This window comes from Saimiri boliviensis, chromosome 8 (assembly GCF_048565385.1).
Source record: "Saimiri boliviensis isolate mSaiBol1 chromosome 8, mSaiBol1.pri, whole genome shotgun sequence".
NCBI lineage: Eukaryota > Metazoa > Chordata > Mammalia > Primates > Cebidae > Saimiri > Saimiri boliviensis.
The window spans coordinates 11,167,554-11,186,889 of NC_133456.1; the positions used below are offsets into that span (position 1 = coordinate 11,167,554).

Here is a 19,336-nt window from a genome sequence, read left to right on the forward strand (position 1 = left end):
CCCCAGTCTTCTCACCACAGCAGGGGAGAGCCAGGGGCCTCTGGGACAGAAAGGACTGGATTGTGCAAAGATGAGCTTCCTGGCCCTGGAAGAATCCAAACAGAGGCTGTGCAAACCCTGGGAGCCCGGGCTTGGGACTGGTCTGCGTGTAGTGCCTGTTCAGCCCAGGGAAGTGAAGCAAGTGGTTGCAGAGGGCTGCATCCTGCCATCCCCAACGGCCCACAACTGTACACCCGGGCCCAGGTTTCCGCTTAGGGGGCCAGGAAGTCCAGGCCCTTTCTTTCTGCCAGCAGCTGGGCGTGCAAGCCCCCGACAGAGAGAAATCTTGAAGACAGCTAGAGCCACGGGGGCTGTGAGTTCAGCACATTTCCTCCTCCAGTCTCCGCTGAAGCTGTCACTCCACTATTAAATCTGTGACTCCAGGCCTTAAGCCTGTTGAAGGTCGAGCCCCCAGAAGGGTCACATATGCTCCTGCCTTGGGCCGCGGGGCCCGGGACTCTTCCCGCGGGTGGAATGGAGAGGAGCGGCGGGGGTCTGAGGCGTGGGGGCGGGGGCGCACCCGGGGTGCTCGGACAGCGGCTGGGGCGCAGGACGCGCAGGCCACTAGGGCAGGCTCCGGGCTGCGCGGGGACGAGAGGCGCGCGGGCACGGGTGGGCGCGTGGCCGCGGCGGGGGCGCGCGGGGGCGGGCCGGCCGGGGAAGCGGGAGGGAGGGAGACAGGAGGGCGGCGCCGGCAGGTTGGCGGCGGCCGCTGTTTGAGCGCAGGTCCCGGGCCGGGCGCTCAGAGCGCTTGGAGCCAGAGCGGCGGGGAGGTCGCAGCGCGCAGCCCGCAGCCCGCAGAGGCGCTGCGGCCCGTGCAGTCCCAGAGGCCCCGCGCAGAGAAGGCGGCGGCGGAGGAGAGGCCGAGGTGCCGCCCGCCGCCCGCCGCCCGCACCCGCGTCCCCCAACCCCGCCGCCGCCGCCGCCGCCACTGCCCCCCCTCCCCGCGGCGCCGCATCTTGAATGGAAATATGGCGGTGCCGGCTCGGACCTGCGGCGCCTCTCCGCCTGGCCCAGCGCGGACTGCGCGCCCGTGGCCCGGCCGCGGCCCCCAGCCCGGCCCTGGCGCCCGGCGCTCGCTGTGGCTGCTGCTGCCGCCTCTACTGCTTCTACCGCTGCTCGCCGCCCCCGGCGCCTCTGCCTACAGCTTCCCCCAACAGCACACGTAAGTGGCCTCGGCTGGCCGCGGGACCCCGGCGGAACCCTGCGCCCCGCTCTGCCCCCCAGTCCGCGGTGCTCCTTCCCTGAGCCCAGCGCCAGGGCAGAGGCGCTGGATCCGGCTGTCCGCTGCGCCCGGGGGCGGCCTCAAGCCCGGAAGGCTGGCAGCCGCGGTCCCGGCGCTCTGGCTGCGTCGCGAAACTTCCCCACGGTGCCCCTGCTTCCCTCAAACCCCCCGAACGAGGCAAGGCAAGATCTTCAAGCCCTGGGAGGAGTAGGGGGTCCGAGCTTGTCAGCTGAGTCCCCTGCCGCTGTGACCCGGTGAGGGGGAAACCCAGGGTGGGTGAGAGGGCGGCCAGTGACCCCTGCCCGGCAGAGTTGGAGCCGGAGGTGAGGGACAGCTCCACACCTGTCTTCAAGTGCCTTTTCCTTTAATGGGGGGCTGTATGCCCAGGATGCGAGCACCTCTTTGCTGTGGCCAGTGCCACAGAGGCAGTCCGTGTCCCCTGTTCTGGCCCCCCTTCACCTGAGGAGAGAGTCCCCTGGAGAGCCCAGTTGGGAGGTGAAGGCGTTGGGGTCCTGGCATAAGGTGAATGGTGGGAAGGACCCCTGCCTGCGCCTGCTGCTGCTGCCAATAGGGTAATAGCCTCTCCTGGCTCTGCCAGCTTCCGCAGGTTTTCTGGTCCTTCTGATCTTTCTCCTCCTCCCCAAGAGCCAGCAAACTCGGCTGCCTCCTCTGGGTGAGCTTGGCCAGATGTGTCTGGGGCTGGGAGTGGACTCTCAGTGCATGTGGCCTTTAGGATGTATCAGTTTCCTGACGCTGTGCCCGTCTGTCAGTGCCCAATGCACTATGTCAGTGCCCAGACGCCCCTTTGGGGCACAGTGACCACCCTGCTTCTGTTATCTGTCGCCGGGTCTGAGGAGCCACCTGTCCCTGGATTCCTTCACCAGCGTCCTGGCCTGGAGATTGGGGCATGAGTCGTCGGGCTGCTGGTGGCCAAGGGGAAGGGTCTGGCCTCAGGGAAAGGGAGAGGCTGGCCCTGCGTCATTTAGACCAGCTCTGCCCAAGGGTAGTAGCCCCTGGTTCTGCCACAAAACCTGCCGACTCTGGCTCGTAGGCTCTCTAAGATGAGGGAAAAACAAACTCAGAAAAAGCGCCTCTGGATCTCTCTCTCCGTCTTGTCATCTCCTTGCACAGCCTGGCTGTGCTCAGGCGGGTGATCAGTTGGCAAATTACAGGTGCCACACGGACGCGTCCTCTGTCAACCGTCTGGATTTTTCGTGTATGCGTGTTGGGGGTGCGCAGGGAAAAAAGAACCATGGAAGTTCAGGGCTGGTGTGTGCGTTATTGTCTTTCTTTTGCTGTGATGGAAATGGACTTCAATCACAGTGCTTAAAAAGAGCAAAAGCATTATTTTTTGTTCTTTCTTCCTCAAAGCCAAGCACGAGCCAAGCCACAATTATTTTTTTTTTCTTAGCTGTTACATAGCTCCTTGAGTGAAGGTTTAAGTAGCTGTCTCTTTCCACCTCTCCCGACCTCACTCCATTTCTCTGCAATGTGCAGTTGGTCAGATCGCTTCTGGGCCTGCACGAGTCTCCTCTAGAAGGCTGATGTGAGACCTGGCCTGAGCAGATACCTGTCCCTCTGTCCCCAGCCAGAAGATAGCAAGATGGGTGTGACGGCAGCGGCACATTTCCAGCTGGACGCTCTTCTCTTGTCGATATAGTTGGAGCTAATTTGAGGGTTTGGGACATGTCTTGCAAACCATAATTAGAGAATGAGAGTGGGGATGGGGTGGGGACTGCGCCGCTCTGAGGGTCCAGGGGGAGGTGACTAACGGTACAACGACACAGAGGGTTTGCTGTAACAGCCAGCGCCCTTCAGCTGCCCTGGTCCCGCAGACGTGATGCCCATTGATCCTTGGAGGGAGAGAGGGGAGGGAATCTTGAAGCTCCCCACACATGACCATGGCCAGTGGAAATGGTGCTTTTGTTCAACTGATAAGAAATGTTTAGGCTGTTGCTGGGGCCAGAGGGTTCTGTGGGGCTGCTGAGGGTGGTCTCCCAGAATCTTCTGCTGGGTCAGTGTGGCCAGGCCTGGATGACACTTTGATACAGGTGGATTTCCAAGGAGGAGAGTGGGTCCCAGCCTCATGGCACTGGAGTCACAATCCCTCAGTGGGGAGGGCCCTCGATGAGTAAGTCATTTTCTCATTAGTGTCTGCCAGTGCAAAGGGGACCAGCTTCGCAAGCTGCTGGATTTTAAGCAAGTGTGGGTTTGGGGTCCACTAGCTGTGATTTCTGCAATCGTTCTGGCAGCATGGCTCTCTGCCCACCAGGCAAAATGGACCAAGGCTGCTGCTAGATCGAGAAGGGCAGAGGGGTTACTGCTGAAGGGAGGACAGGGCTTCAGGGTTTTTTGTGGGGAGGGGGGCTCTCTCGCCTTACCTAAACCTGGATCAGAGTTTCAGACAAGGAGGAGGTCACGTGTGTGCACGTACGTATGCATACATGTGTGTATACTCGTCCGACTGAGTGTGGGGGGCCTGAGATTGAACACACCTTTCCACTGCCTCCTCCTCTTTCCAATTATGCCCTCCTCAGCATCAGGCCACCACCACCAGCTGAGGGGCAGCCCTCACTGCTTTGCTTCCCCTTGTGCCTTTCCCCATTCCTCCCCTGTCCCCTTTCTTAGGGTCTTTCATTAAGTGTACCTGTCCTTCTCTGCCCACCTCTTTTGTCCTCTCTGCTGGGTCTCTGTACCCTGTTCCCCAGTGCCCCCAGGTTTCTCTGTCCCCTACTCTGTGAAGTCTTGGCTGAGTGCTGGGTGGAGCACCCAGCAGAGCTGGCCTGCCTGACTGCACCCTCTTAGCCCAGCTCTGCCCTAGCTATAGTGTTGGCCAGTGCCTCCCTTCCTCTGAGAGTGGGCAGAAGCAGTGAGGGGCCTGAGGGGTTTGGACCCCTAGCAGATTGATGACAACCAGAGTACGTGCTCCTCTCCCGAGTGGACACATGGGGAGCAGTGCCCACAACAGGGCATGCGTCAGTCTAGCTACAGTTAATGGTGGGTGACGTGTGTCTGTCTGGGCCCGTGAGCACCTGTCTCCACCTCCCTGTGGCTCTCCCTGTTGGAGGGAGGCAGCATCACACATCTGGGTCCCCCATCTTCCCAACAACCTGCCGCAGCTTTTGCAGGAGGGAGGGGTGAGGCTTTGCAGCCTGCTGCTGCCGTCACTGAGACGCAGAGCTGCCAGGTGCTCACAGCCCTCCTGGTGTGAAGGATTTTGGGGGGACCCTTGGCTGCTGTTCCTCTGGACTCCATCTTTATCAGGCATCTCCTTGTGGTCAGCTATGCCAGGCTAACCCCTGAGAAAGGAGGAAGCTCATTGTAGGATGAGTCCCCTCATAGTCTGCAGGTGAATATCACCCCAGATTCTTCATCATACTCGTGTCCCCATAGAGGGACTGACTCCAGAGTGAAGCTGGCCTCTAAGTGGACTTCTGCAGTCAGTGTCCCCTTCTCCCCTGCCTGTGTGCAGGTGGGCACTGCCAGCTCCTGGCACCTCAGATGTGTGTGCGTGGACACTGCGAGCTCCTGGGAGGATGTAGTCTGGGGACATGCTGGGTATGCTGGGTGTCAGGTGTAGACCCTGCGGGCTCCTTTGGGATGACCTTGCCTTAGTTTCCGCAATTGAAATGATAGAATCTGCTTAAGAGGCAGGTGGTAAGAATTAATGGGAGAGGATGCCACCTCTGGTGGGCAGGGAGAGCTCTGTCAGATGCCATGGCAGCCACTGTTAACATCAGCATCAAGCCCAGATGCTGCAGCCATGCAGTAGCCAAACTCCAGGGCTCCCACGGACTGGGTGCCCACCTATGTCTCTACTTTGCTCATGCAGCCCTGCCATGACTGCATGCTTTTCTCAGGGGTTTAGATCCCCTCCTTCAAGGCCTCACACCTGAATCTTCTAGAGGCCTCCCCCATCCCAGCTCTGGGCTGTGCCACTCTCTCAAGGCTACGCCCACCCACACCAGACTCTAGCTCCTTGAAGGAGACACTGGGCCACCTCCCTCCCTCACTCCCTGCAACACAGCTTGACTGTGGTGGGGGACGTCGCTAAGCTAATGGTGATTTCCCCTACGGAGCCCAGGCCAGGCCCTTACCCACATTAGTGCCTTGACCTCAGAGCCTGTGGTCATGTCCATCCTCCAGATGGGGAGACTGACCTCAGAAAAATGAAGGGACTTGCTTCAAGCCCACAACCATGAGCGGCAGGGCCGGGAAAGGATGGATCTGTCAGACACTTCACTGCCCAGCTGGAAGGCTGGGGACATCTGGGCAGTGGGCCCAGGAAGTGGAGGGGACTTGAAACTTAAATATTTGGGAAGCAAATGAAGAGGCCTAGGATGTGAGAGCTGGGCCTGGGGCTTCCAGCTGTAACTTTACTGTGCCTGTCTCTCTTCCTTGGGTCTCAGGCAACCCTGAGCGGCCTTCCTTGGCATGAGGCTGTCCTGCCAGCCCCAGCACTTATAGCCCCAGTGCTGACCTCAATCTGCCTCCCACATATGCACAGGCCATTGTGGGGCACCCCCAGCCCAGAACTTTCCCTCCCTGAGGCTTTGAGTTATGGGCCAGGCCTGCTCTGCATGGTGGGGGCGGGGTGGAGGAGAGGGGGGCCTTCATCTCAACCTGAGATGCCATTTCCCTCTCCAGATTCCAGTCTGATTCTGGAGAGAAAGGTCATGGAGATGGGGGTGGGGCTGGGGGTTGTTCATGGAAATCTGAGGCTGGCTTTTCTAGTCCCTTGGCAGTTCTGCCAGGCCTGAGGGGACTTCACTGGACTAGGATCTTATAGATGCTTGGGGGAACTCATGCCATCTGGATGGGTGGCACTTGGGGGGTTTGGGAACCAGGGTTCAAGGGCTTGTTGCTAGGGAACTCTCCAAGGGGCAGCTGGAGGTTTGGGAGTCAAGGCAGGTGGACCTGGGCTCTGTCTGGCAGGGTGGTGTTTCTCTCTCTTCCCGCTTCCAGCCACCCACCCCACTCCCATGTGGAAATTTGTCTCCAAACATGGTGCCTTGTGTCTTTAAGTGACTGGGCTGCGGCCTCAGGCCGGGGGGCGGGACATGCTGGGGCGGGGTGGGGGTGAGGGGCTTTCCCATTGCTGGCTACAGCCCTCCAGCCAACTGGGGAGATTCTCTTCATGTCAAGTTTTTTAATTTTTTTTTTTTCTTCTGGTGCCTACTGTCTAAACAAGAAGCTACAGAATCAATATTCCTATTCCCCAAGGGAAGTGTATGTGTGGTTTTTGCTTTTTTCCTTTTCCCTTCTTCTCTTGTCCTGAAGAGCCTCCAGAGCTGCCTGTGGCTAAGGGCAGAAGGTGGGGCCAGTATAGGTGACCACAGAGATTGAGATGGCCTTGCCAGCTTGCAGGGTCCCCACAGGGGTCTCTCAGGGCCTCCCTAAAGGAGTCAAGGGTTTTGTCATTCAAGTCTACATAAGGTCAGGACCTAAGGGGCAGGCTCAGCCAAGCCCTGCCCTGCCCTGCCACTGTGAGATTCAGGCTGTTGGCTTGGTGTCCCTGGTCCTGGCCCTGTTGGGCCCTATGGTGCTTTTTCTTCTGGATCTGGCCTGGCCCTGCTCAGTCCCCAGCCATTGCTGTTACTCATGACTGAGCCTGGTGAGGAGAGAGCCTCAGAGACTAGGAGACTGTCTAGCTTGGATTAGGTGGGGAGAATCTTCACAAAGGAGTTCCAAAAGCCCCCATCTTAGGTCAAGGGCAAGCCCAGCCCAGTCTTCTCAGTTGGGTAGCTTGCTTGGTGGCCTTGGACAAAACCCCTCCTCCCCCTGAGCCTCAGTTTCCTCTCTTCTAAGATCTTTCCAACTCTGACATTCCAATGCCCCAAGGCGACAAATCTGGGGTCTTCCCGCTCTTCTCCATGTCCTGCTTTAGCCGCTGCCGCTGGGCCTCGTCTCTTCCCGTGCAAGGGTGCCTGGACCTCCCGTATTCCTTTGGCCATACCTTGGGTGCCTCACGGCTGCTTTTCAGATTGATCCACTTTGAGCTCTGATCAGCCTAATTGTTTAGCAGAGAGGGAGGGGCATGGGAAGCCTTTCCTACTAATTAGTATCCATCTCTCCCACCTTGGAAAAAACAAAGGGGAAGGGATGGTGAAAAGGGTGAGAAGTCACTCCCTCTACCTGTCTTTTCCCCGCCCCCCTTAGACCCTGGGCCCCTTTCTTCCTCTTTGATGCTTGTCTTCCCTGCTAGCTAGTTCTTTCTGAGCAATACCCATCTTGGCGTGCAGTGAGACTCTGCCACACCTCGCAACAGCTGTGTGACCTTGGGAACTTCCACAGCCTCTCTGGGTCTTGGGGCCTCATCTGTAGAACAGGGCTTCCGTGGCTGTACAGCCACATAGGGTTGGGATGTGACAGCCTGTGAGGGATGGTGCTGGCCTCAGGGAGTCTGTGACAAGGACATGTGGATTCCGACTGGATCCAGGGGGTGTTCACAGTCCAGCTGGGCCTGCACTGCAAGTGCCGAGCCACTGTCCCCTCATCCATAGCACCCAGTACCCATCCAGTACCCATCCAGGCCCTGCAGGCACTTGGGACCCACTTGCGGTTTGTGGGTCTTTCCTCTTGTGCTTGGCCCTTACCTTTGCCTGTGTGCATGTCAGCTTGTATGTGGGAGTGTCTATACCTGTGCATGTGCACATGTGTCGGATGTGTTCACATCTAAACATGCTTGTGGGTATACCCACTTGTGTGTGTGTGTTTGTACTCACACATGGATGCATGTGTGTAGGTGTGTGTGCCTGGGCATTCTCGTGTATAGGCAGCAGTAGGGGTATGTGTGTGTGTGTGTGTGTGTGTGTGCGTGCATGTGCATGTGCACATGAATTCAAATGTGGGCATGTGCTTGGGAGCCTGTGTAGTGCAAGCATATGTGTGGTTTATCTCTGTGGCCAGAATGGGCTTCTAGGGCCCACCTTCACCACCCGCCTTTGAGGTTAATGCCAGGGCTTGGCTGGGCAAACACTGGCAGTGGGAAATAAAGCATCCTGATCGTTAGGACCAGTGTTTTACAAACTTTTATGTTAGAAACAGCCTGAGTTAAGGCTGAGCTGGAAAGTTTGATCTTCTACCAACTGGCGTGATGACAGTCTGTGAAGGAAACAGAGGCTGCGTCCTTGTGATTCAAATTTTTGCAAATTGAATGGTATTTAGATTCACTGGAGGACTTGGGACTCAGTGGAGCTCTGTGAGTCCTTTGTGAAGTGAAGCATCTTTGCAAACAGCCCTTTCCCGTGTGGAAAATCTGGAGGGTGGGCGTGGAGGCTGGGGCTCAGGCAGAGTGGTTAACTCTTGCTGTGTGACCTTGGGCTGGCATTTTGCCCTTTCAGAGTGGGTGCTTCTCATTTGCACACTGAAGGGCAGGAGACTGGCAGCCCTTGAGTATCTGCTGTGGGTTTGGGTCCTCCCCCTCCCCGCAAGACACCGTGGGCACGATTTGGGCTGTAAAATCTTTGGCTTGATGATCCCTGCATGTTCTCTATCTGGAGCATTTCCAGCAAAGACACTTCCCTTCAAGGATGGATTTTTGTCTACTGAGTCTTCATAAATAAGGCTGTCCAGGTGCCCTGTGATGGGCCCTGGCCTCAGGTGCTGTGTGGACCCAGTTCTTGTGGGTTCTGGTGTCTGAGATAACTGTGAGTTTTGCTTTCCTGGCATTTTTAGGGCCTGCCTGTATGTTGTCAGTGCTGCGATGGCCCAGGACCCTTCGCATTTTGGGAAGTGGCTGTGAGGGGTTCAGGAGCCTATAGGCTGGGGTAGGGAAGCTGGGTAGAACCATCTCCTTGGGCATCACGGGCTTTGCATGCTTCCCTGACTTGGAAAGGACATGCCACAGCCACAGAAATCCCTGAGGTCCTGATGTTGCCATCATATAGACAGGGAAACTGAGGCCCAAGATGGGTGAAGGGAACCTTCAAGCCCCACATTTCTGCCAGCTGCACATGCTCTGTGGGCAGGGCCCAGCCCCCATCCCTAATGCTTAATACAGACTGTTAGGAGGGTGACTTCACATGCAGCCTTCCTTGCACTGACGTACAGCTGTTTCTCTTAAATAAAAATATTCAGCTGGACGTAGTGGCTGACACCTGTAATCCCAGCACTTTAGGAGGCTGAGGTGGGAGGATCACTTGCGCCCAGGAGAAGAAGACCAGTCTGGGCAACATGGCAAAACCCTGTCTCTACCAAAAATACAAAAATTAGCCTGGTGTGGTGGTGCACACCTGTGGTCCCAGCTACTCAGGAGGCTGAGGTGAGAGGATCGCTTCAGCCCAAGAGGTTGAGGCTATAGGGAGTTGTGATGCTGCCACTGCACTCCAGCCTAGACGACACAGTGAGGCCCTGTCATTTATAAATGAATAAATAATAAATAAATAAAATCGATGGCATGGGGTCAGGGAGCAAGTTGAGGTCTGCTTTGGCAAACTCAAATGGTATGAGGCCCCAACTCCTAAGGTTTCTGTGGGGCAAACTCTGATGATGCGGTGCTGTTTCAGAGACAAAAGCTTTCTGGGTCCCCTTGGGAGCGACAACTTTGTCACCAGGCAGCGTGGCCTTGGAGGGTTCGGTATGTTCCTGAGATGGTAGAGGCCCGTGCTCTGCCTTGAGTTTCCAGCCTGACATGGCATTTCAGTCTTGATCACTTCCTCCCACAGCCATTTTCTCCTCCTGCTGGTGCTGCCTAAAACACTGCATTTGAAGCCTTAAAGGTCAGGCCTGGTGCTACCACCAGTTCCAGCAAACAACTAAACAACCCACCCCCGCCCTGCCCCCTTCTTCAGTTATGAGAAAAGAGAATGAGCTGGCAGAGCAGGGCTCTGTGCTCAGGGCCCTTGCAAATGGGCATTTCTCCTTTCTCCCTGTAAGCTGAGTCCTTGGTGGGTGTGTTAGGGCCCTGGAACACCTTGTCTAAGTCCTTGGTGGGTGTATTAGTCCTCGGCGGATGTGTTAGGACCCTGGAAGTCTTTGTGTCTCTCCTTAGACCACTCCCCGAGGCTTGTTGGAGTGTCTTCCATTGGGGGCTATCTAGGACCTTGTACCCCAGAAGCCTGCCATAGGCAGAGCCCCACTTCTCCATCTGGCCCCTCAGGTCTTGCCTTGACTGGCTCCAGCCTCTGGCCTTGGGACTATCTGGGACACTTGAAGGTCCTGGGAAGAGCTCCAGCTTCCCCACCTCTGGCCTTCACTCGCCTTGTCCCTCTTCAGGCTGCTGGCTCTTCCCAGGGCCCTGGGGCAGGAGCCTTCCTGACCAACACCCTCCTCTAGCTCCCTGCCCTTTGTGGGTCCCTCCTCCAGCCCCATGCCCCTCCTCCATCTCTGTGCAGGGTCATGGGGTCTTGAGGAGTAGGCATTGAGCTGACTGCCACCCCGCCTCAAGATCTGAGTCTGAGTGCATTTGGCTGCCAAGAAGAGGCTGCTTCTGTGCCTACCATGGAACCCCAGTGTGATGGGTTTTCCTCATGGTGGGCCCTTTATCCCAACAGGGAGCCTACAGGTGTGTGGTGCGGCTATCAGCGAAGACCAAGTGTTCACCTGTGCTCAGCCTGGTGGCCTCGCTTTTGTTGTGGCTGTCTGTCCTTGGCCAACTTCCTGTATGGCAACAAGATGGCTGCCACAGCTCCAGGCATCATGTGCAGACCCAGGCACTAGGCATGGAAGAGATAGCTCCTCTAGGAGCTATCAAGAAGGGAGGAAACCTTGCCCAGAAGCCCCCAGCTGACTTCCCCTCACACCTCATTGGCTGGCACTGGGTCACATGCCCACTCTAAACCAATCACTGGCAATCTGAACAGTACACTGTGATTGGTTCAGGCTAATCAGGATTTACCCTTGAGCTGAGGGTGAGGTCACCTTGGGGCTGGAGGTGGAGATTCTGCAGAAGACAGGGAGTGATGGAGGATGGGGAGGCAGTGTCTGCTGCAGGGTCAAGAGGAGAGGATGGATGGTGGGAGTTGGGGCCAAGAAGAGGTGGGAGGCGAGGGGAGAGGTGGCCATGCCAAGGAAATGTTTATAAAGGAAGTAGTTGTTTTAACCACATCAATCAGTACAAGCTGGGCCCTGGGTGGTATACTTCACACATGTTAGGTCAGTCCATTTTTATCCCAGTTTCACAGATGAGAGAAATTGAGGCTCAGCCAGGCTAAATGATAAAATCACACAGATGGTGAGTGGTGGGGGCAGGATTCCTCCTAGTGCTTGGGTCCAAGCACTCAGCCCTGCCAGACACATCCTTCCTGCATCTCACCTCCTCCAGGCAACCCCTGGCCACAGGACCCTCAGGGTGTCCCTACACTCCCACAATGTTCCATCATGTGTCCCCTCGGCAAGGGCTGCCTTGCTCGTCAGGCTGATGTCCTTGGAGAGTCTATTTCTTACCAGGCCTGTGGTGCCCCCAGGTTCCTTGGAGGCACCTCAGGACCAGAAATAGGAGATTTTTGGCTTCCAATCCCCCTCCCAGTAGAACAGCCCCACCCTTCCCTGTGTTATAGATGGGGGTCAGTGGTAACTGTGGGACCAGTTGGTGAGTTTAACACTCACGTGGTACAGATGGAGAAACTGAGGCCTGGAGCGGGACACTGCCTTGGGCCTCTCAGCACTTGAGGCATGGGCTAGACCCAAACCTGGGGGTCGGGGGAGCAGCCACTGCCCTGGAGTTGCTGTGCTGTGCCAGTGAGGTTTGGTCAGTCAAGGGCCTGAAGGAGGCTATTCAGGCCACCCCCTGTCTCAGGCGTTGCCCAAGGCAGAGTGTTGAGGACAACAGCAAGTTGTGGGTTCAGATGACGTTTAAAGATAGGGCTGGCATGAGTGGGCTAAGAGGATGGCCAGAGGGGCACATCCTGCTGCTGTGAACAGCACAGCTGACCTGGCATTGGAGGGCCACAGCCACGGAAGTGACACATGGACATGGCCAAGAGCAAGGCCCAGACTTGGCTGGGTACTGCTTGTGAGACTTCATTCTCATCTTGGGGGAGGGTGACTTCAGGGTGGGATGTACTTGCCTATAGTGGGGTATTCTTTTGCCTACTCACCACGGAGGACTGGGTATCATTGGTCAGCACCCCTGGTGAATATGATGAGATCCATATTCCACTGTGGCCAGGAGCCTGGCCCTTCCCATTACTCTCTGGTTCTGTTCCCTGCACCAATCCTGGGTCCAGGCTGGGCAGTGTCCAGGAGCCAGTCAGCCAAGGGCACAAGTCTTGAGGTAAGCCCTGGGCTCTGTCCTTCTTCTGGATTGGGGTGCCCCTCTGGCCAGTGTTGTTCCCCACATGCCACGTGAGGAAAAAGGGATCTCTGGAGCTGTCCAAGGATCAGGGAAGGGAAGAAGCTGGCCTCCACTGGCCACGGTTGTGAGTCCCCCTACCGACAGTCCTCTGATCTGGGTCTCCTTCTGGGGCTTTCTCCCAGTTGCATGCTGGGACTGGTGGTACTATTGCCTGTTCTCACAGAGTAGCCAGGCAGGGAAGTCTGAACTCGCTGTCAATTCTCCCACCCTCCATCCTTCACCCTCCTTCTTCCTCCCCATTCCATGCCCACCTCACCCCCTGGACTGTGCCTAGCAGTACCTGGGCAGAGTGACTTGTGGCGAGGGAGGCAGCATGTTTAATTATTTAAACCACACCTTGGCTGGCACACGCCCCAGAAACCCTAGGGGCTTGTACAGCAGACTCGGTGGGCCTCCCTTGGCCTTCTTCTCCCAGTCTTCTCCTAACCCACCTTAGCCTGACTGTGGTAGTCTGGGCAAGCCTCCTGCCCTCCTCATCTGAGCCTCGGTGTCCTCACCGTTCTCAGCACCCTCCATAGAGAGGGATCCTTCTGCAGCTGACGATGGTGTCCCCCTGCCACCTCATCTGCATAGCTGTCATCTCTGTCCTGCCCTATAACCAGTACTTGTGGAGACCTCAGCAAGGAGGCTGCTTCTGATGGGCATGGGGGGTGGGCACGGGGGGGGGAATCTCTGTCCTCAGGACTGAGTGCCCAGTGGGACAGAAGCCATCTCCTTCCATGGGGGCTTAACAAGCACCTACTATGCACTGAGCATGGAGGAAGCTGGGGAGAGGTTGGATGGGCTGCAGAGGGCCCTGCCATCCCCAAGCAGGATCCACCTGTTGTCCCGCTGACCTCTACCTGTCCTTCGGTGCTTGGCTTTGAGTCACTGTCCCCTGAAACCTTCCCTGACCTCTTTGTTTGGGTCAGGGGCCTCCTAGTCTGCTTCAAGCCTCTCTCCTCCGCATTCTTGTCCTGAAATAGACCTTGCTGCCTGGCTGCTCAGGGGCAGTGTGCCTGGGCAGGGTGGGCGCAATGGCCCATTGCCCTTTGCTGAAGCTCCAATCTAGTATACACCATACACCCAGTACTCAATAAATGTTTTCTGAGCAGGGAGCCCATGGTCTGCAGGTGTCCACAGAGCCAAGCTGGTCCTGACTATGAAAGATGGAGCAGCCTCTTACATTGCCTGGGACAGAGCCTGGCTTTGCCGGGGCCAGAGGGCAAAGGCCACCCCCACATATCTTCCTATAGCTTTTGCAAGGAGTTTTGCCAGCTCAGAGGCTGCCTCCAAGGGCTTCCCTCGGGAGAGGGGTGAAGGGGGGTGTCCAGGGATCCAATAGGCTATATTATTTAATGGGGTGGGGGCAGGGCCCAGGAATTAGCATGTTTTCTAGGACTCCCTCTTGCCCCCGCCAAGTTGAGCCAAGGTAGAGGACTGTGGCCATAGGGGATAGAAAGGTAAGCACAGGACCCCCACCCTCTGCCCATCAAGGGGCACAGAGGCTTCCAGGGATGGGGGATGGTGTGTATTGGTTCTTAGCAATGTCCTGACCATGGTATCTATGGGAGCCAGCAGAACCCAAATGCCTGTGCATTTGGCCAGTCACTGAAGTCTGTGGCCTGTCCCAAGGAGATCATGTGACTTCCCAGCCAGCTGCCCTGCTCCTTCCAAACGGCTCCTCTGCTTAGACACTTGCCCATGCACCATCTGCCCTGTCACCCACTCCACAGCTTGCCTACCTTTCAGAACCTGCTTCCCAACCATCCCTTCCCCACCTGAATCCACTCCCACACTTTAGCTATGTGTTAGCCTGAGTGGGCTCTGGGATCTCCAAGGGCCAACTGGGTCCTTGCCCTTGGGATACTCAGTCCATAGGGTACATAAACAGTGAAGAGGACATGGGAGTGAGGCCAAATAAATAACACCGTGCATGACTCGTGCTCCAAGCAGTATCCAAGGGGCCATGAGACATCCTGCCTCAGGCCTGCAGGGTCCCCTGCCATTCCCATGGCCCTGGGCCTCCCCAGTCATGGTGTGGGGATCCTGGGGAGATCACCTGGACCCATTTTTCTCCAAGGATAAGCCATTGATGAGTGGGGGAAAGACAAGGGGCAGGGGTGGAGTTGGGGAGAGGCTAAAGTTGCATATAGATCCAGCCCCAGCCCCAGTTCTGGAGGCTCCCAGCAGGCCCCACCTCTCTTACTGATGCGCTTCCTGGGACTGCTGCTCCCCTGGGCAGTGCCTCCTAGCACCTGCCACACCTTGGGCTGCCCAGACCTCATGACTATGGCCCTGCCTGTCTGGTAACCCACAGCCCCAAGTTCCCTGGTACAGAGCAGCTGGGGGAGGGGGTTGTGGGGAACAATCCCAAAGGCCATTAAGCCTAGTGATTTACACAGTTCCTGAGCCAGCACGGGGGAAGTATATTTCATAGGTGATTTCCAGACTGGTGGCATATGGAGGAGGCCATTACTCTAAAATGAAGAAGGATGGAGACTTCATGGGGCCATCTAGAGGGCCCAGGAGCCATGGGCTTTGTTGGCCTTGATGCATATGCCTGCTGTGTGGTAGAAAGCCTGGTTCTGGGAATTATAAAGGGAACCCCATATGTGACCTTGTTGGTGCCTCAGTTACCTCATCTTTAAAATGGGATCACATTTCCTATGTTTCATAGTTCTAAGGATGGAACATACAGTCATTCAGCCACCATTTTTTGAGCACCTTCTGCCTGTCAGGCGCTGTTCTCAGGAGATGATGTTCTAGTGATAATATTTGTGTCAAAAAAAAATACCAGGAAAATGGTGAATGCTTTGCACTTGTGGGCACCTCTTACTGAGAGGTGGTGGGGGTGCTGCAGCAGGAGGGAGCTCCCGTGGAGCTGTGGGAAGAGGTGTGGGTGGGGAGGTGGCGTGGGTAATAACAATATCACCAGCCTCTAACGTTTGTTGGGCTGAGCCTCATTACTCTGCTGCTCCCACCCTGAGGGCAGGATTGCAAGATACAAAGTACAGAGCAGTGTCAGGATGCTGGGGCCAAGAGGCTCTGCATCAGAGCCCAGTGGTGATGGTTACTGCTTTGTGTCTGTGGAGTGAATGAATGAAACCAGTTCCTGAGAGACTAAGCTCCCACTCAAAGAGGCCCGCTTCCCTGGGTGCAGCAGTCTCACTGCCCTTCCGTCCAGCGTGTAGAGGTGCTTTCATGTACTTGAGGATAGGAATTCTGCAGGCCTCAGTGTGGGAGCAGCCTGCCTTGGTGCCTGCAGTCCGTCTGTGGGTGGTCACAGGGTATCACTGTGTGCGGAGCCCACTGCTGGGCCTTGCACATGCTGTGCCCTCCATTTGGATTGCCCTTCTTCTCTGTGGTGCCACCTTCACCTGGCCAGCCCCTAAGTCCAGGTCAGGCCCCTTCCCGTGCATCCCATGTCCTGTCCCTAAGGCTTGCTGGACTCCTCATCAGGCCCTGATCTGGATCAGGTATCAGCTTCCTCTGCTTGGATTCCAATCTCCCAAGGGCAGGCCTGCATCTGTCCTGCTTGCTGCCAGATCCTTCCCAGGTGCCCATAGTAGGTACATAGTTACCATCAGAATGAATGAATGAGTGAGTGGGGACTGAGCTTGGGAATTTACAGAAAGTTGGAAGCACCTGCAAAGTATTTTTTGCCAGTAATGAGACCTGCTGGTTCAGCCACCTGCCTCTCCTTAAGCCAATCCTGAGGCTCACCAGGCAGGGTGGCTTCTCTTGGACTGGGGAGACCAGAAAGGTAGGGTCTCTGGGTCTGCACTAGAAGCCCCTTCCTCATGCAGCTGTGGATCCCTCACAGCCTGCAGAGGGGATTTGCATTGCTAAAGGATTCACCACAGAACATCAGAGTCACGGGTTCATGGCGTGTCAAGGTAGGTTGAGGACTCACATTCCATTTACATGCAGCTTGGCACACTCTGAGGGTCCAGGCGCTAGCAAGAAGCAGATCCCAGAGGAGGCAGGTGTTCTCCCCATAGCTGGCTCAGGCTCCCTGGTGGGGGCATTAGAGGGAGCTGGGTCTCTGTCCCGCTGTGACAGCGTTCCTACAGCAGGATAGCCCTGATGGGGTATAAGGAAGGACTTCCCCATCACACTCAGCTTTGGCTTGTGGAGGCAGTGAGTTCTTGAGGTAGGGGTGGGCCAGCCCCCTTCTCAAAGTTGGAGAAGGCTGTAAACAAGGGGCAGCCCTTACCTGCAACCTACTTCCTGTGTGGCCATTGGAGTCCACTTTGAGGTTAAGGAGGCCTGACGGCCGAGTGGACAGGGCCATGGCTCTGGAGCCATACTTGACTGGGTTCAGATTCTGGTTCAGCAGTGTGGTCTCAGGCAAGTTGCACCATCTCCACAGGCCTCAGAGTGTTCATCGTGAAGTGGGCATGAACTGGCCTGCGCCTGACCCAGGTACCATTGCTGTGGTGGAAATCTCACGGAGCGTCCAGCATACAGGCGCTCCGCGTCAGCGCTGCCTGTCCCTGGTGCTTGACTGCCTGCTCAAGTGGGGGCCCCTTTCCCAGCCCTGTCCTCCAGCCTCTCTCCTACTGCAGAGGGAGGTGGTCAGGGCAGGCCAGTCTGGTCAGGGGAAGATGTTCTGGTAAATTTATCCCCAAGCGTTTCCCAAAGACTCTCCTTGCCCAGGCTCCAAACTAAGCTCTGTAAAAAGCTTGATGATGGGACTAGGCTGCAGCCCCAGCCTAAGGTGAGGCTTGGTAAAGAGTGGTAAGAACTGTGGCTTTGAGAAGAGGGTGGGAGAAATCTAGGAAGGCTTCCTGGCAGAGGTGACTTGGCCAGGTAGAGGAGGGACAAGGCCATAGAACAAAGCTGGTGGCCCTGATGGGTTGAGTTCTGTCTTTGCTTGGCCTCTCTGTACCTGGGATGTTCATGGGGGCTGGAGAGCTCCTACAGAGGCCTCTGCTCTGAGGGGGAACAGAGGACCTTGAGGGGGTCTCTGTCTTCCTCAAAGCAGGAGGCCATGTTGAGGACATACACAGAGGACAGCTATTTGTGGCTTAGCAAGGATTTGACTCATGCTGTGGGGTGGGGAAGATGCGCAGGAGGGGAGATGGGGATGTGTGAGTCAGAATCTGACCAGAATGGTTGGTGACACATGGACAGGGTCTGTCCTGCCACCTCTAGTCCAGCTTCAGCTCCTGGTGTGGGGCAGGAACAGAACACTTTAGCTCCTGAGTTCCTCCCTGATGCACCTGGTGACCTCCACAGGTGTCTCAACTCTACTGTGCTCTCTGAGATGAGGCTTGGGTGTGGCTGCCCCATTACAGCACTGGCTGGTCACATAGGGACTGCAGCAGTGTTCACCTCCTGAGAGCCACTCACGCTGAGCCTCAGCTTACCCGTTTGTGAAATGGGCTTGAGTAGGACTTATTATGTTCCCTGGGGGATATGCTGGGGAGAGGAGGTGTTCCAGACCCCAAAATGCCTGTAGTCTGTGTCAGTGGCCGGGATAGGTGGTTCCAGGCCTGGGGAACCCTGGATCCATCTCCTGGATTCCTGTCCCCATGCCCCTGGCCTTTCCCCTGGGATGCCCGGACTAGTTTGTTAGCACCTCTCACTGATTGCTATATCCCAGCTCTAGACTTCTGGGAGATTCACAAAACACTTATACCTGGTGCCGGCACCTTGGTGATCCCTGAGCCTCAGTTACCAGGGCAGTTTCTGGTTTTACCCCAGACCTCAAGAAAGGGTTCTCCCTCGACCCCTGCATAGTGAGCTATAAGTCACTGTTACCGTGTGTGGCTGCCTGTCTCTGTATCCTAGGAGTTTCTCAGTAGAGTGCAAAACACAGGAATAAATGGAGTGCTGGGTGATGGGGGCTGCTGAGGCCCCTATGGCTCCCAAATCCAGATGCTTCAGAACAGCCTCAATGTTTGTAATGATTATTTACTCAATACGGAGTCATGTTTTACAGCGCTACCTTCTAAAATACATTTATATTTATAACTACCCTACCAGTTACATATTGGAGCTCCACACAGGATTTGGTTGGAAAAATAAAAGGTGAATGACCTTGCTGCCAGAACAGTTTGAAAACCACCAGGATGGCCCAGTTCTGTCAGTCCACAGATGGGAAACCAAGCCACAGACAGGGGAGGGTGTGAGCCTGTGCAGAACCCATGGACTCTGGCCCCGGGAACTGGAGCCCAAGTGTCCAGGAGAGAGCTCCATGGGGTGAGTGAAGGTTCTGGGTGGCCAGTGTCTGGGGACAGGGTGTCAGAGATAGGGTGGAGGACAGCCCAGGCCTGGGTACCTCTTCTTCAGCACTTTCTTCTTGCTTCCTGGAAGAAGTGGCTGCTCCAGCGCCAGGCCCTTCTGGGAGAGCCATGAATTATGCACGGAAGCCACAGGCCTGGGCAGGCCCATCATACACAAGCCTTAATAATTCATATAGAAAGGAGCCAGGGGAAGGGAGGGCCTCCTGGGCCAGCCCTAGGGCAGCCACCATGCTGCTAACTTCTCCACGGGCTCCCCCTGCTCTCCCCGCCTGCCTACCCCATGGCCGGCCACACACAAGCTAGGCAAGAGGGCTGGGAGGTCAGCAGGACTCTGGGGAGGTGTATTCACTCAGCAAATGGCATGTTCTTCCAGGCTGGAGAGCAGGAGCCTCCTGGCTCAGGGCTCACAGCCCAAGGCAGAGGCGAACAGTAAGTGAGAGGGAGGATGTCTGATGGAATACTAGCCGAAAGAATCACCCCAGGAGGGGACATGGAGATCAGTGCCTCTGGGAGGTGCAGTTTCGAATGGAGGGGCAAGGGGGT

The 19,336-nt window shown here is 56.4% G+C and overlaps 1 protein-coding gene across 9 annotated transcripts in view; it reads left to right on the forward strand.

Annotated features, from left to right (window-relative positions):
- The first annotated feature begins 288 nt into the window (after window positions 1-288).
- CACNA2D2 (calcium voltage-gated channel auxiliary subunit alpha2delta 2) overlaps window positions 289-19,336 on the forward strand; it is a 140,793-nt gene continuing 121,745 nt past the window's right edge. For 4 of the 9 annotated variants that reach the window (XM_074403794.1, XM_074403792.1, XM_074403793.1 and 1 more), the window contains exon 1: window positions 695-1,204. In XM_074403794.1, the coding sequence (XP_074259895.1) occupies window positions 1,011-1,204 (194 nt within the window). In that variant the 5' untranslated portion in view covers window positions 695-1,010. Of the gene's footprint in view, window positions 353-694; window positions 1,205-19,336 lie in introns of those variants that run through there. The other 5 variants (XM_074403795.1, XM_010347107.3, XM_010347109.3 and 2 more) reach the window with 2 other exon arrangements.